The 13,210-nt window shown below is 40.9% G+C and overlaps 1 protein-coding gene across 6 annotated transcripts in view; it reads right to left on the bottom strand.

Moving 5' to 3' along the window:
- The window catches only part of usp19 (ubiquitin specific peptidase 19), a 32,096-nt gene that overhangs the window by 4,728 nt on the left and 14,158 nt on the right, over window positions 1–13,210 (bottom strand). For 3 of the 6 annotated variants that reach the window (XM_067591375.1, XM_067591378.1, XM_067591380.1), the window contains 20 exons: window positions 11,898–12,273; window positions 11,128–11,284; window positions 10,948–11,019; window positions 10,561–10,676; window positions 9,446–9,684; window positions 9,093–9,285; window positions 8,102–8,235; window positions 7,746–7,904; window positions 7,428–7,538; window positions 7,165–7,275; window positions 6,951–7,052; window positions 6,717–6,857; window positions 6,496–6,614; window positions 6,189–6,332; window positions 4,908–5,299; window positions 4,712–4,822; window positions 4,204–4,420; window positions 2,535–2,687; window positions 2,212–2,378; window positions 1,888–2,063 (listed from right to left, as the gene is read on the bottom strand). In XM_067591375.1, the coding sequence (XP_067447476.1) occupies window positions 1,888–2,063; window positions 2,212–2,378; window positions 2,535–2,687; window positions 4,204–4,420; window positions 4,712–4,822; window positions 4,908–5,299; window positions 6,189–6,332; window positions 6,496–6,614; window positions 6,717–6,857; window positions 6,951–7,052; window positions 7,165–7,275; window positions 7,428–7,538; window positions 7,746–7,904; window positions 8,102–8,235; window positions 9,093–9,285; window positions 9,446–9,684; window positions 10,561–10,676; window positions 10,948–11,019; window positions 11,128–11,284; window positions 11,898–12,273 (3,390 nt within the window). The remainder of the gene's footprint in view (window positions 1–1,887; window positions 2,064–2,211; window positions 2,379–2,534; window positions 2,688–4,203; window positions 4,421–4,711; window positions 4,823–4,907; window positions 5,300–6,188; window positions 6,333–6,495; window positions 6,615–6,716; window positions 6,858–6,950; window positions 7,053–7,164; window positions 7,276–7,427; window positions 7,539–7,745; window positions 7,905–8,101; window positions 8,236–9,092; window positions 9,286–9,445; window positions 9,685–10,560; window positions 10,677–10,947; window positions 11,020–11,127; window positions 11,285–11,897; window positions 12,274–13,210) is intronic. The other 3 variants (XM_067591379.1, XM_067591377.1, XM_067591376.1) reach the window with 2 other exon arrangements.

Genomic DNA, 13,210 nt, shown 5'->3' with positions numbered 1-13,210 from the left:
ACAAGAACATCTTCACTGTGCTCAGCAAGCTGAGTACATGTTGACTTAAAAGGTAACCGATGTGAAAAATGCTCACTTTATAAACACAACAGCATTTTTTCATTTCTGTAGACAGGGAAAGATCTCATCTGGATACAGACATTAAATTGTACCTTTTGAGTTGCAAGAGTCAGAAAGTACAGACATCAAGAGTAAAAGAAATCATGCACTGTAATTTGTCCGACCAATGAACTTCTCTACTTTATATGACTTAGCATTCATGTTCAAGAGCATTCACAGGTCTCTGCCAGCCTCATCAGCCGGGGTCCACATGTTAACTGTTTGTCATTTGTATTAGGCTTGAGTGGTATCTATTTTTTCATACCTTCCTGACAATTCACCGGGGTATACAGTATATGATGGTATTTGTGTAAAAAAAAGCTGCTGGTGATATAAGTCATTATAGAATGTATGACATTGTCTTGTCTACAGTGCTGTGTGTCTAATATGCAATTAGCCTACTTAGAGAAGTGTTGGTGGGTTTAAATACTTATGGCCAATTGAATAATGAATAGATAGGAAATAAATGCCTTTCTTCCATTGACTCTTGCTGGACAACCCCGTGACACTTGTTGACATGTCAGATGCGACACATCAGTGGGCTGAACGGAGATGATGTGCAAGTGGTGGTGGCAGACTAGCAGTTGAATAAAATCATGTGGCTAATAAACTGCTTTTGTAGTTTGAAGAAGTAATTTCAAGATTAAGTTATCTGGCAATATATTCATAATTCCATACCACTCGCAGTTGCCATCTTTCTCAGTTCAGCTGCCTGTTCCACGAGTAGAGACTGACCTCTGGTGGCATAAGCTGTGCACTACAATACATCACCTCCGTATCAGTTTAATAGAAAGAGGAGCGCTGGTATTGAAAATCATACCTTCGGGATTTCTAAATACCCTGGTATACTGTATTGCCTTGATACCGCCCAAGCTTAATTTGTATCTAATCAACAGTAAGTCAGCCACCAGCTCTGAAATACCAACACTGTGGTTTTCTGTTTGATTATAAGTCAATTTTAACACCAAACAGAAATCCTTATATATGATTAAGGAGAAACAGTGCAATCTGCTGAAGCTACTGAATGTCACAAGATGCTAATGCTGCAGCTGAACTTTGTTGGGTAGAGATTAACAGAACATCTCAGTGATGGATCTATCCATTATGAACCCACTGGGCCATAGTTATTAAGCATCTCACAGTACCAGCTCTTGTCAAGACTAATTGAAAAGCACTTGTACTCCGAGACTCTTAACACACAGGCTTTTGTCACAGGACTTCTAATTCCTGATTAGTGCCTGATGCATTTGTCAATTTTCTCCAGCCACAGGCACAGTAAAATTCAAGACTTTGAAGTATTTGTTGCATTCAAATATACAGTATACTTCATATGCTCACAACTCTCAATGTCTGGTGAAGTATTTGGATTCATTTCTCAATATAGCAAGTACAAACTGATTCTAGATCAGGTAGGATAAACACATGAAACACTCTCATCATAATGGGATGTATCTACAAGGAACTTCTCAGTTTTTTTAATTGTCAATTTTCACTGGTGAGCATCACATGCTGTATTTCCCAGAACACTTACTATTAAATTTACATCCTTTATATACTAAACATTTAACCTGTGACTACACTGCAATACTTTATACTTGCATTTCTTTTAGTTAATTTCACCTTTAACCTGTTAAACTGGGAACTGATCACCAGAATGGTTGTGTTTGGAACAATAATGTAAGCTTTTGTAAAATGTGACGTAGCCAAAGGCTACAATAAAAGATAAACCTTGGCTAACACATTCGAATGACACAGGCCTCTGGTCTCTTATTGGTGTGGCGCCCTCACCTGGCTGGCAGTAGCTCCTGTGGCAGTGGGCGACTCAGCTCCGACAGGCCTGAGGAACCGTGGTGGCCTCTCCACGGGGGAGTTTCGCCGTCGATAGAACAGGACATAGGCGTAGCGTGTCACCACCTGGCTCTCCTCCACCATTGTCACAGTGCTGTCATCAAACAAACGCCAGCCTGTTTGGGGAAGAATAGAAGAGGAAGGAAGAGGTCGGAAACAGGGTGGTATAACAGAGCAACAGAAAAAAAGGCAGGATGGACCACTTATCAGAAAAACTAACAGTTATATGAAGGTGGGAATAAACCTCACTGACAGTAGACTCACCAACATCACTGCGCTGGCTGTTCTTATCACTTGGCAGGCGAGCGTAAGCTGTGTAGTGGCCTCCTATCATTCCCCCGTAGTGGTTGATGACTGCATACAAGTCATAGATGGGGGGATGTTGCATCTCATCCTTCTGGCCAATACAGAACTTACTCAGATCCAGATTCCTAAAGGACAAGAGAATAGTAGAGGCTGTGCTGTAAGTACTACATGAGGATTTAATCAGTAAAGACATGTTATGCCTGTGTGCGTTTTTACTAAAATATATAAATATAATGAATAAAAATGAATGTTTGATGGATATATTACTTTTGAGTATTTACCTAACAGGGAAATCAACCATGTCGTTTATCTTGTCCCTCCAGATGAAACTCCTGAAGGAGAAGCGTTTGAGCTGGATGATCAAAACGTTGGGCAGACGCCACAGCAGCAGTTGTTTGGAGGCCTCGCGGTGTTGCTGGCACTTTGGACAGTACCTTTAAAAACAGAGGGCAGATATAGACCATTGCTCTACAAGAGGCAGACAAACAATCAAGTAATAACATCTTCAGTCGGTTCAGGTTGAAAATGATCAAAATTACTGAAAATTTAAATCTCTAGTAAACATAAAGTGAGAACTGACTTTTCAGTGAAGCAGGAGACATCCTGTGTTGAACAGTTTAACTTTTGAAAACAACATCAATTATTAGTTAAAGCCATTTAGTTTTTTCTTTGTTGAGTGAGTTTTATGCTACTCAACTCCAAGTGACCCAGTCCTTATGAACAAAAGTCATACTGACTAAATTTAAATTTGCCATGAAGTTAGAAACTTAAAGGACAACTAAAACTTAATCTCATTGAAGTGCATGTTATCTTTACCAAGCATTAAGGCTGTGCAATATGACGATGTATATCATGTGACAATAGAAAAACATCTACCGTTTCATATTATGCTCTATCGTTTATTTTGTTGTGTCGCATCACACTCTTTACAGCAATATTTTTCATCATTTAGAGTCTGTCCATCTTTCGTGCATATTACATTGATAAATTACTCTTCTTAGCTTTTTACTTGCAAAGCTTTTATTGTACTTATAGAAATGTAATGAGTGTAGACCAGACCAGAAACCATTTATTCATTGAATTTACAGAAAATGTGCTATATTGTTATATGTATCATTATCGAGATATAAAATGACCTATATCAGGATATGAGACTTTGGTCATATTGCACAACCCTACAAAGCATCGTAATACCAGTTTAACAAACATGTATATAGCTGAAAATGTATAGAGTACACAGCTGAATATGAACAGCTGATACTTGTGGTCAATGGACAGAAAAATAAATTGCAAATATTGTAATAATCTATGATTTTTTTTTTTCAAAACTGACAACAATCCTTTGCTTTTCCAATGTGAGAAACCTGCTTTTTTCTGTTTTATATCACTGTGATGTAATAGCTTTGGGTTTTGAACTGTAGCTTGGACAAAACAACATTTGATATTTATCACCTCGCGCAATGGGAAATTATAATGGCCATTTTCACAAATTAATAATATTTTATAGACTTAATGATTAATCAAGACAATAATTGGCAGATTCATAGATAATGAAAATACTCAGTAGTTTCAGCCTTAATATGAACATTAGTCCAGACTGCAGTTTGCCCTCATTCAGTTATTCACACCTTTCCATCATGAGCAACTGCAAGCTATCAGAGGTCAACGCAGTCTCTGTTTTGAGCTCTTTTCCTATTGTTTGTTCATATTATGTCCCACATAGGGAAGGACTGGACTAAAGTCATTTTGTAGGACAATTGTTAGGAATTTTTGTATTATTATTTATGGACCAAGTTAATTTGGCCGTGCAAACTGGACTCTACTACGACCCTGGACAGTGAGAAATAAGTGCCAAGTAGACAGAAATATAAAGACGATGTTGCATAATTTGTGACAGGGCCAGTTCTTGAATACACCTCCATTATCCAATCACAAAATAAGTATCCATACCATGCCTCCTCTGGAGCCAGCACCTCTGGCTTTGTGAAGAGGTTGAGGCACTGCTCCAGGGTGAAGTGTCCTGCTCTGGCTGTCTCACTCAGAGAGCCGGGGTCTTCCTCATACTCCAGCTCCTTGGAGCTCACCAGAACATATTCCTTCAGACGCTCGTTGTTTTTCCACACCAGCTCAAGGATCGTGTCTTCAGGAAGGTCCAACAACGGATCCTCTGCAGAGGAGGAAAAACAACATTGGTGTGTCAGACTTTATTTCTTAGTAAGCATTTCTTTACTAAGTATACACAGCAAAACAGCTAATAGCCTATCTAGATATAATATTGCAATATCATGCAAAAAAGCAACCTATATTCTTAAATGTTGCTCTAGAGTTACAGTAAATCAACACCTCTCTGACAGTTTCAACAAAACTGAACATTAAAAATGAACATGCAATTTTACAAAATCCACCAAATATGAAAATAGGACGACTAGAAGTCCAGCTAACAGAATGCTAATTGTACCTTTTTCATCCAGCCTCTGCTCCTTGTTGTTAGTGTCCAGCAGTGCAATGTAGAACTGACTGGCATGACCTGATGCTGATTCACTTGGATGCTGATACCCGGTTACTGCAGCTGGAAAGAGGCAGCAAGAAGGAGAAATAAGAGGATGTAGAGACAAAAAGTAACTGTGAGAGCAAAACTGGAGTGTTCTTATCACCTTCTGGCCGCACTGACTTCTCACAGGACGTCTCTTTTTCAGCATGGGGGTCCAGAGAGAAGCAGGAGGTGGAGGAGATTGGCTCGGAGAATCCTGAGTCTGTTGTCCGCGTGGTGGAGAGTGAGGTCTGGGAGGAGGAGAGGGATTCTGACTCCCCAGAGTGGAGTGCTGAGGCCTGAGCACACTCTGCCTGGGATTCAGGGAGCGCCGAGTGAGTCTCCAGCTCCAAGTCACCTGCTGCCACAGTACTGCTTCCTCCCATGGCCTCATCCCCTGAGCCAGGGCCTTCAGGAGAGCCTGCTGCCATTGGGGGCAGGTCTCCCCGGCACTGGGATGTTTCGGGGGATGTCCTGCCTGACTGGAAAGGAGGCTGGAACACGTTGACGGAAAACCTGCAGAGAGAAATTTGGGGAGATTACATTAACGGTTTAAGTTATAACCTAGTATTGATCTGAAACATGAACTAATGCATACCAATTTAACTCTCTTGTATGTTTGTATTCTTACAAGAAACCATTCAATTTAACTCTCTTGTATGTTTGTATTCTTGGAGCAAAGGGCCTAAGTAGAAAGAAGATGTTTGTATTCTTATGAGTGGGCCCCTGTTCTGTTTACTGTGCATGCATGCATATACCAGTAATACTACTCCACTGATCTACAGGTGGCTGTAACACGCTAACAAACACAGCAATGTGCCAACAAATACAGGGAAGAAGAAGATTTAGCAAGTTAACATGAATGTAAACAATTCAGGTTTCAAAATGTTCAAATGTTTGGGGCAGCTGTAGCTCAGGAGGTAGAGCGGGTCGTCTGCTAATCGGAAGACTGGCGGTTTGATTCTCTCTGCTCCATGAGAAAGGACACGCACTTAACATGTTTGTTAAGACCTCAAGGATACACACAATGTGTTTTACATTTTACTCAATGTAAACATAACTTTTGTTTGTGCATGTGTTTAATCTCTCTCCATGTGTGTTTAACTTTGTGCTGCTGCAGCCTCTACAGTTATCTGGCGGAATTCAATTCACATTTGTGTCACGTTGAAAGTTTTACAGAAATGTTCCTGGTTTCAATCTATTCAGATTCTGGCTGTGATTTTTAAATAAAATGACGCTGTGTCAAGCACTTAATGAGACACGAGGCCGACACTTCTTCTTTGCTTTGACTCATCTTCTATATGAAGATGAGTCAAAGCAAATATCTTACTTAGCTGTAACAATGAAATGTGTGGGCAATGTAATATTTATACATAATGATGAACAGCAGCGGCTTTCTGCGTACCTGGAGAAACCCTCTAGTAGCTGGGTGAGGCGGGTGTAGGACAGTCGGGACTCTGGCACACTGACCAGGAAGGGCAGACCCACATTCTCTGTGTTAGGTCGACACAGACCTTTGTGATTGGGCCAGTGGGTCCTCTGGCACACCCTGGGAAGGGGAGAACATGTGAGTTAATATGTTCATAAAAAAGTTATTACATTTAATTTGAGAACAAAATGTCTCTTATTAAAAAGCATTCTGCCACAACCAAACTCTTTCAAACAATTTTGATGTGTACAAGGTTTAGACAGCATTTTCTAGCACAACTCACTGATTACAGTAGCCGACACGATAGCAGCGAGTGCACCGCTTCAGCTTGTCTTCCTCAGACACTGGAGGCTTCAGGCAGGCAGCACACTTTGAAATGGGGATGTTGGGGACCTGGAGTCTCTGTAGAGCAAATAGAGATAAAGAAAGCACTTTTAATATCTGTAAACACTGGAGTAAAAAACATGTTCCAGAAATGTATAATCAGAACATGGTTTTTATTACCTGCTGCACTCGGAGCAGTACAACTCTCTCCTTAGCCAGGTCTTTGGAAAGCACCTCAAAGCAGAACAGCATGTCAGAGGGAGACACTGTGTCCAGGGAATGGGACAGCAGGAACATGCGCTGGAAGCGGTTCTTCCCCACCTGAGAGGGAAAAAAATAAGCCCAATATTCAGTGCAAATCTTATTAGAAATATCTGTCACTGTATGAAACCTTTAATATGCAAAATATCTTACCTCTGCCAGTCTGAGGTTCTCTGGTTTGACCCTCACACTCCTGGAGATGGATTCGAGGACTTCAGCAGTGCTGGAGTTCTCCTTGCTCACACTCACCAAAAACTGACACACACATACACAAAGAACATGCAAATGTGGCTCACTTGGAAGATATCTTTACATTTTCTCATATCATTAAACTGTTCAATGACAATGAAACCATTCAACATTTTACCTTGATGGGTTTTTTATGAGGTTCCTTAGCAAAGTAGAAAACTGACAGCACCTTTTGTTTCTGGGGCAGGGGGACGGGCAGGTAGAGGAAGGGGTCAAAGGTGATGGACACCTGAAGAAGACAGAGATGAAAAGAAGAGAGAGGAGTAAAGAGAAAGTGAAAGGAAGTAGGTTAGTCATCACTGAAGCAAGGCAAAAAATAAAAAGCATTTATTCAGCCATACTTTTAAGTAAAATATTTTGCGGAAAGCTATAGAATGTTACCTTGGAGCATGTAGGGCAGACGAGCTTGGATTTGAACTGGCCTTGGAAGAGGTCCACTATGAAAGAGTCGTTTCTCATCTTGTGCCTCTGCCATGCCTCCTCCGCCACCACCTGCACCAAGAGACAACAGACACCATCAGGAAAAGTTTGAAAAACACTGTAGTTGAAACAGAGTCGTGAGAGGTAGTTACATAATTGTTATTTCAGTAATAAATATCCCAAAAAGTTTGGGTTTTTTTACTTTGTTTTTGTTATTTTTCACGAATCACACTTCCACAGCCCACTTCCAGATGCCTCAAAGTTAAGAATAACACCTACCTCATCCAGCCGACCATCAGAGTCCACTGTCTCGGTGTAAGGTTTATTCTGGATGCGGTTCAAGTCCTCGTGGAGCCCGTCCAGCAAGAAAGCCATGAATTCCTGGGCATCATGCTGGGCATAACCTGTAAATTGACTGGCTTTACTGGCCACAATTGCCTGTGAATTTAATGAAGAAAAGGAGAGAAGAGGGAAAAATACTGATCATATAGTCCTGGCTACATTTGGCATAAACAAGTTTCACCTAAATGAAGAGTGAATGTTAAATATTTGATCCATGGAGTCACTGACATTTAAACACTTTAGTTTAAGTACATATTCCACAAACAGAAAATCTCAGGCTGCTGCTTGTGTACCTTGAGTTTTGAGGGTTGGAAGGCATGATGTGTTCCTTTCCAAAGGGCCCTGAGCAGCACAGCAAAGCCAATAGCGAGCCTGCCTCCTGTTCCCAGCGGGTTATTGCAGTTGATTTCTGCCTCAAATGCTCGATCTGCAGGGACACAGAACATACAGGCATGAGACTAATGGAACCAGGAGTCAATGACAGAAGTCATAGGTGGATAAGCAGGGACACATGGAAAAACATTACAGTAGAACTTAACCAAAATTATCTAAGAATGATGTCATGTGGATTATTATGGAAACAAAATAAAAGCATTTAAACAGTGCCTAAAATACTTCAGTTACACCTTTCATTTGTTTTGAAAGACCTTTTTAAATGTACAGGGGCTCCTCCTTGTGTTTGCTAGTGGTTCTTGCTATACTGGATGTAAGAAATATATACTATAGCTCTTTGTATTTTTTGTATGTGATGTTTAGTTACACCTGCTATATCTCATCTTTACGATATTTATTTTCTATCAGTCTAAATATATCAGGTTTCATGTCCAAAGAAGTAGGTGACCTAGATTTTGCAGTAATTATTCCACAGTTTGACCTGCTTGAATTGCAGAAACTGAATCTGGCTTATGATGATAAAGCTAGTCAAACTCCTCATTAAACTTGCCACTGTGGGCCAATTGGCACCACTTTTGTGTCCATGTTAGCAGTCCCTAGGACTATCTACAAGCAAAGGCAGCCAAGATAACCAGAATTAATATGGCAGCATTATCTGTGGATCCAAGCTCCAATGAAAACACACCGTGCTATATTTCCTATCAACTCAACAGGGATGAAACATGAAACCATACCAGCATGAAACCATAACAGTGAAATAAATTACACATCTGGTCAACATTAAGAGCTTACCTAATTTGATCAACTTGGCATTACAATATCCAATACTAGTCTGGATTTATTTTATTAAGGGTCAGGCACAGACGCACTGTTCAAATACATTTTTTTTACCATGGAAGTAATCCCTGAGTTCTCTGGTGTTGGACAGGGACTGGATGACACTGTTCATGAAGCAGGTGTTACCAAGGTTGACCAATCCTGTAAAACCAGGCAGGCACACCTTCTTCTCCTCCTCTTCTTCATGGCGCTCATTGCTGGCCGGGGGTGCATGGGTCATGGGCTGTACCATGCAGGTAGGCTTAGGCTGAGACAGGAAACATACACACAACCAGTCTACAAATTAGACCAAGAGGATTTTCACCTTCACTTCTGTCTACCAGCTGTTAGATCATGTTTCTAACCCTGTACAGCACTTCCCAAAACTAAGCATGATCAAACAACAAAACATCTGTTTTTCAACTCACCACCGTGACAGTGGGCTCTGGCTTGGTGATGGCAACATGCTCAGAGACGGTGCGAGGAGCCACAGTATCCAGGCCGCCATCCTCCACTCTGGATGAGGCCTTGGGAGCCTTTGGCTTCTCCTCTCCAACCCTTGGAGGCTCGTCCTTGGCTGGGAGGCTGTGCTGGCTGCTGCCTGGCTGGCTTTTCTCCATGCAGGCAGGGCTGGAGGGCACAGCAACTTTGGCGCCACCCACTGCACCTTAAACAGAGGAGAATGCAGCTTGTGGTTAGAAGATGAAGGTCAAATAGGAGAGACTGTTAAGCACTGGATGTGAATAGTAATTACCTGTGGTGTGTCACATATAGCAATTTAACACCTTTTCATGAAGATGTCTTCTGTAAAATATTATATAATTCCCATAATTTGGAATCATTAAATCAGATATTTAAACTCATTACTCTTTAGTTAATCTATATACTAGTGCTGATAGATCATATGGTTTCTGCTGACTTGTATGTAACTAAATGAAGACTGTCCCTATAATTATTTCCCAGTTCCATATTCTTTCAAGAAAACAAAATTATTTGGAAATTAAGGACCTGTAAAATAAACCATAACTAAACCCTTCTCTACTCCTATTTTGAACCTCTTCATTTGCTCTCAATGTCATCAAGCACAGGGTCACACAATCTGCAGACCACAGGGCAGGGCAGACTGGCACCCATATCTAGAGTTCAAATTCCTGCCATTGAGAACTTCTCTGAAAGCACACATACATATGCCTCAGACACACACAGTAAAAAATAATGTAAACGGTAACAAGAGTATGACTTCTCATGCAAACTCATAAGTATACAGGCCACCTGTTTTTGTGAAGGAGAGTCCACACTGACATCAAACCTGCTCTTTGAGTACACTTACTATAGCTTTAAATAAATTATTTAAGTTTAAAAATATAGTTTTAATTTTCCTACAGGTGTATGTAATGTATGTTGATTTTAAGATCATGTGTTTTCATAACCATGTGCATCTCTTTACATTTATGACTGAGATTGAGGATGTCATTTCACCTCATGTGATAAAAACCTACATCTATAGTACATAATGTTAACAAGTAGAAGCCTGGCAGCAGACCTTGTGTGGCAGGGGCCTCCAGACCCCCCCAGCGCTGGCTGTGTCTCTTCTTTAAGGTGATGTCCAGTCGGGACGGGGTGAAGGAGTAGCTGCACTGTTCAGGCTGGATCAGGTTCCTGAAGCCAAGACAGAGAAACATGGACAGGTCAGAATGAAAGAATGAAGAATGATTTTAATACAACAAATGTTTTAAAGACATTTATAACTTTCCAATAACGTGAAGCAGGATAAATTGCCACTAAATAAATGTTTAACAACTCATATTTAGGCCAAGTATTTGAAACAACTAGAAACACATCGCCAGAAAACATGCAAATTCTGCTCTCTCCAACTGCCCGTTTAAACATTTTTAAAATGATACTACTGGTGACGAATGGCAACAGTTACCTGAGTTTGACTTGCCACTTGAAGACTGTGTTTGGTCCACAGTCTGAATGAAGCCGCAGAAAGTTAGTATCACTGTAAGAGGATAAAGGAAGATGCACAAAGATCTCAATCATTCACTTGTATGTTGAGTGCCAAAGTAGCATTACCATCCTTTAATTGTAGTATGTTCATGTGCAGTACCTTGTCTGGAAGATGAGGGTGAAGTCCTGTTCCCTGAAGATGACCCTGGCTGTGTCCCTGCAGATCCCCTTCATGTAAACATTGACCACCATCAGGTCCGTACCCTTCTCATACGAATCGTTCTTCACAAACTGCAAGTTGACCATTGGCTCTGGGGCTGTAGGGAGTTATTACAGGTCTCAACAAACACATTTAGCTGCTGAATAAATCAATGCTATGACACAGAGAGCTACAAACCATGGCTGTGAATATAAAGCATTTTGTTATTGCTACATTTACCTACATATATTGTCTGTTCATAAATTGCATGTCAATCTGGGGGTGAAAAGATGCTTTATGTGCCCATAGGAAATGGTAAATGGTAAATGGACTGTACTTGTATAGCACCTTTCTAGTCTTCCGACCACTCAAAGCGCTTTTACACTACGAATCACATTCACCCATTCACACACATTCATATGCTGAATGGGTACAGGGGCTACCATGCAAGGTCCCAACCTGCCCATCAAAGGACGACCCGCTCTACCTCCTGAGCAACAGCTGCCACAATGTGTGTGGATCCTCATCTACGGTAAAGATAAGCCGTCTGGGATTTATAACCAGGGTGAAAATAAAATGTTTAGAGGTGCTGAATTTTGGGATGTACCCATTGTTTTTCCATCAAACTCTTGATCTCTTAGAGTCTTACAGTCAAACAATAAAAGATAACAAATATGTATAAGATAATCCAACCCTGAGACCCTCTGCATTACAAAATCTTTTTGACTAACCTTCCTGTTGCTTCATTTCCAGGGGTGGCTCCTCTTTCGACTGGTCCCGCTTCTCCTCTCCATCACAGCTGCCCTGCCTCTGGGTTAGACCAGGTTCCACGGCAACAGCTAGTGCTGTGCTTGCCTCTCTTGATCCCAGCTGCTGGCGGATGAGAGTATCCTGCTCTGTTTCCTGCTCAACAGGCTTTTTCTCTGTCTCAGAGTCAGTTCTATCTCCCTGCCTTTCTGGAGAAGCCGAGTCCATTTTGTTGTTGAAGCTGACAGGTTTGAGGCAGTCACTGGTGCTAACGGGAGCTGCTGGTTGGCTTTCAATGCCGCGTGTAGTTGTTTCAGACCTGTGCTCAGTGTCTTCAGACTGCTTTTGCTTCTCTGCCTTCTGAATAAGAAAAGACACAATAAATTTTACATGATAATCTCCTGAGGATGTTCTGGATTGCACAGTACAAAGTGCAGAATTTAAGATTACCATTACCATTTATGTAATTCTAAGACATAATTCAAGGGCTGGGCGTTGATAAAGACACAGACTGCCCTTTATTTGAAGGAACCAGTTGCTTATTTGTTGTTTGAGGCTTCTAACAGTTGGATTAGTGAATGACTGGTATTCAGGAAAATTTTGATTTACTTGGGAGAATCTACATATTCCTCTGTATATAATATACTGTATTTATATGTGGTCTTTCACAAACACTCAATGAATGTTTTTATTGAAGAATAGCACCATGCTAACAAGTCTCTGCTATGCAACACATTTCCTTTCCTATAACTTCTTCACAATAAAAGCTAGCTTGTTCATCAGTGGGAAGCTTTTAATGCGAAGCTGTAACTTAACACGGCTCTGATGTGGCTGAAAGTGATCAGTAAAACAGTAAAGTAAAGAAACAGTAAAATAAGCCAGTACAAATAGGATCGTACAAGAGAAACTAAACAAGAGATTCAATTAGAAACTACAGAAACATTTTTTTTCTTGAGTCTAGCAAGATGCAGCTTGTTTGAGGAGGGTCGTCAAAGTGCCAGAACCACAGCAGACGCTGTGAGGACACCTCACTACACACACCAAGACACAGTCCAGTTATCTCTGTCTGATTTACTCCTCCTAGTCAGCCAAACTGTTCAAGAATAGCGACAGAGGTTTACCACCAACACAGGGTTCATTTGCAGAGACAGTAAGGTAGGGTGTTTGCTGTTCACAATAATGTTAAATGAAATTACAAGTCTCTTGCAAGCCCTAGGGAAACTTGAAAAGGTAAAGCCCACACAGGCCCGATAGTATTATTAGCTGTAGGGGTGTGCCATATCCTATGCTTTACGAT

This window comes from Thunnus thynnus, chromosome 6, assembly GCF_963924715.1.
Source record: "Thunnus thynnus chromosome 6, fThuThy2.1, whole genome shotgun sequence".
Classification (NCBI taxonomy): Eukaryota; Metazoa; Chordata; class Actinopteri; order Scombriformes; family Scombridae; genus Thunnus; species Thunnus thynnus.
The sequence above is the reverse complement of the archived record's forward strand: the minus strand, read 5'-3'. Positions and strand labels throughout refer to the sequence as shown.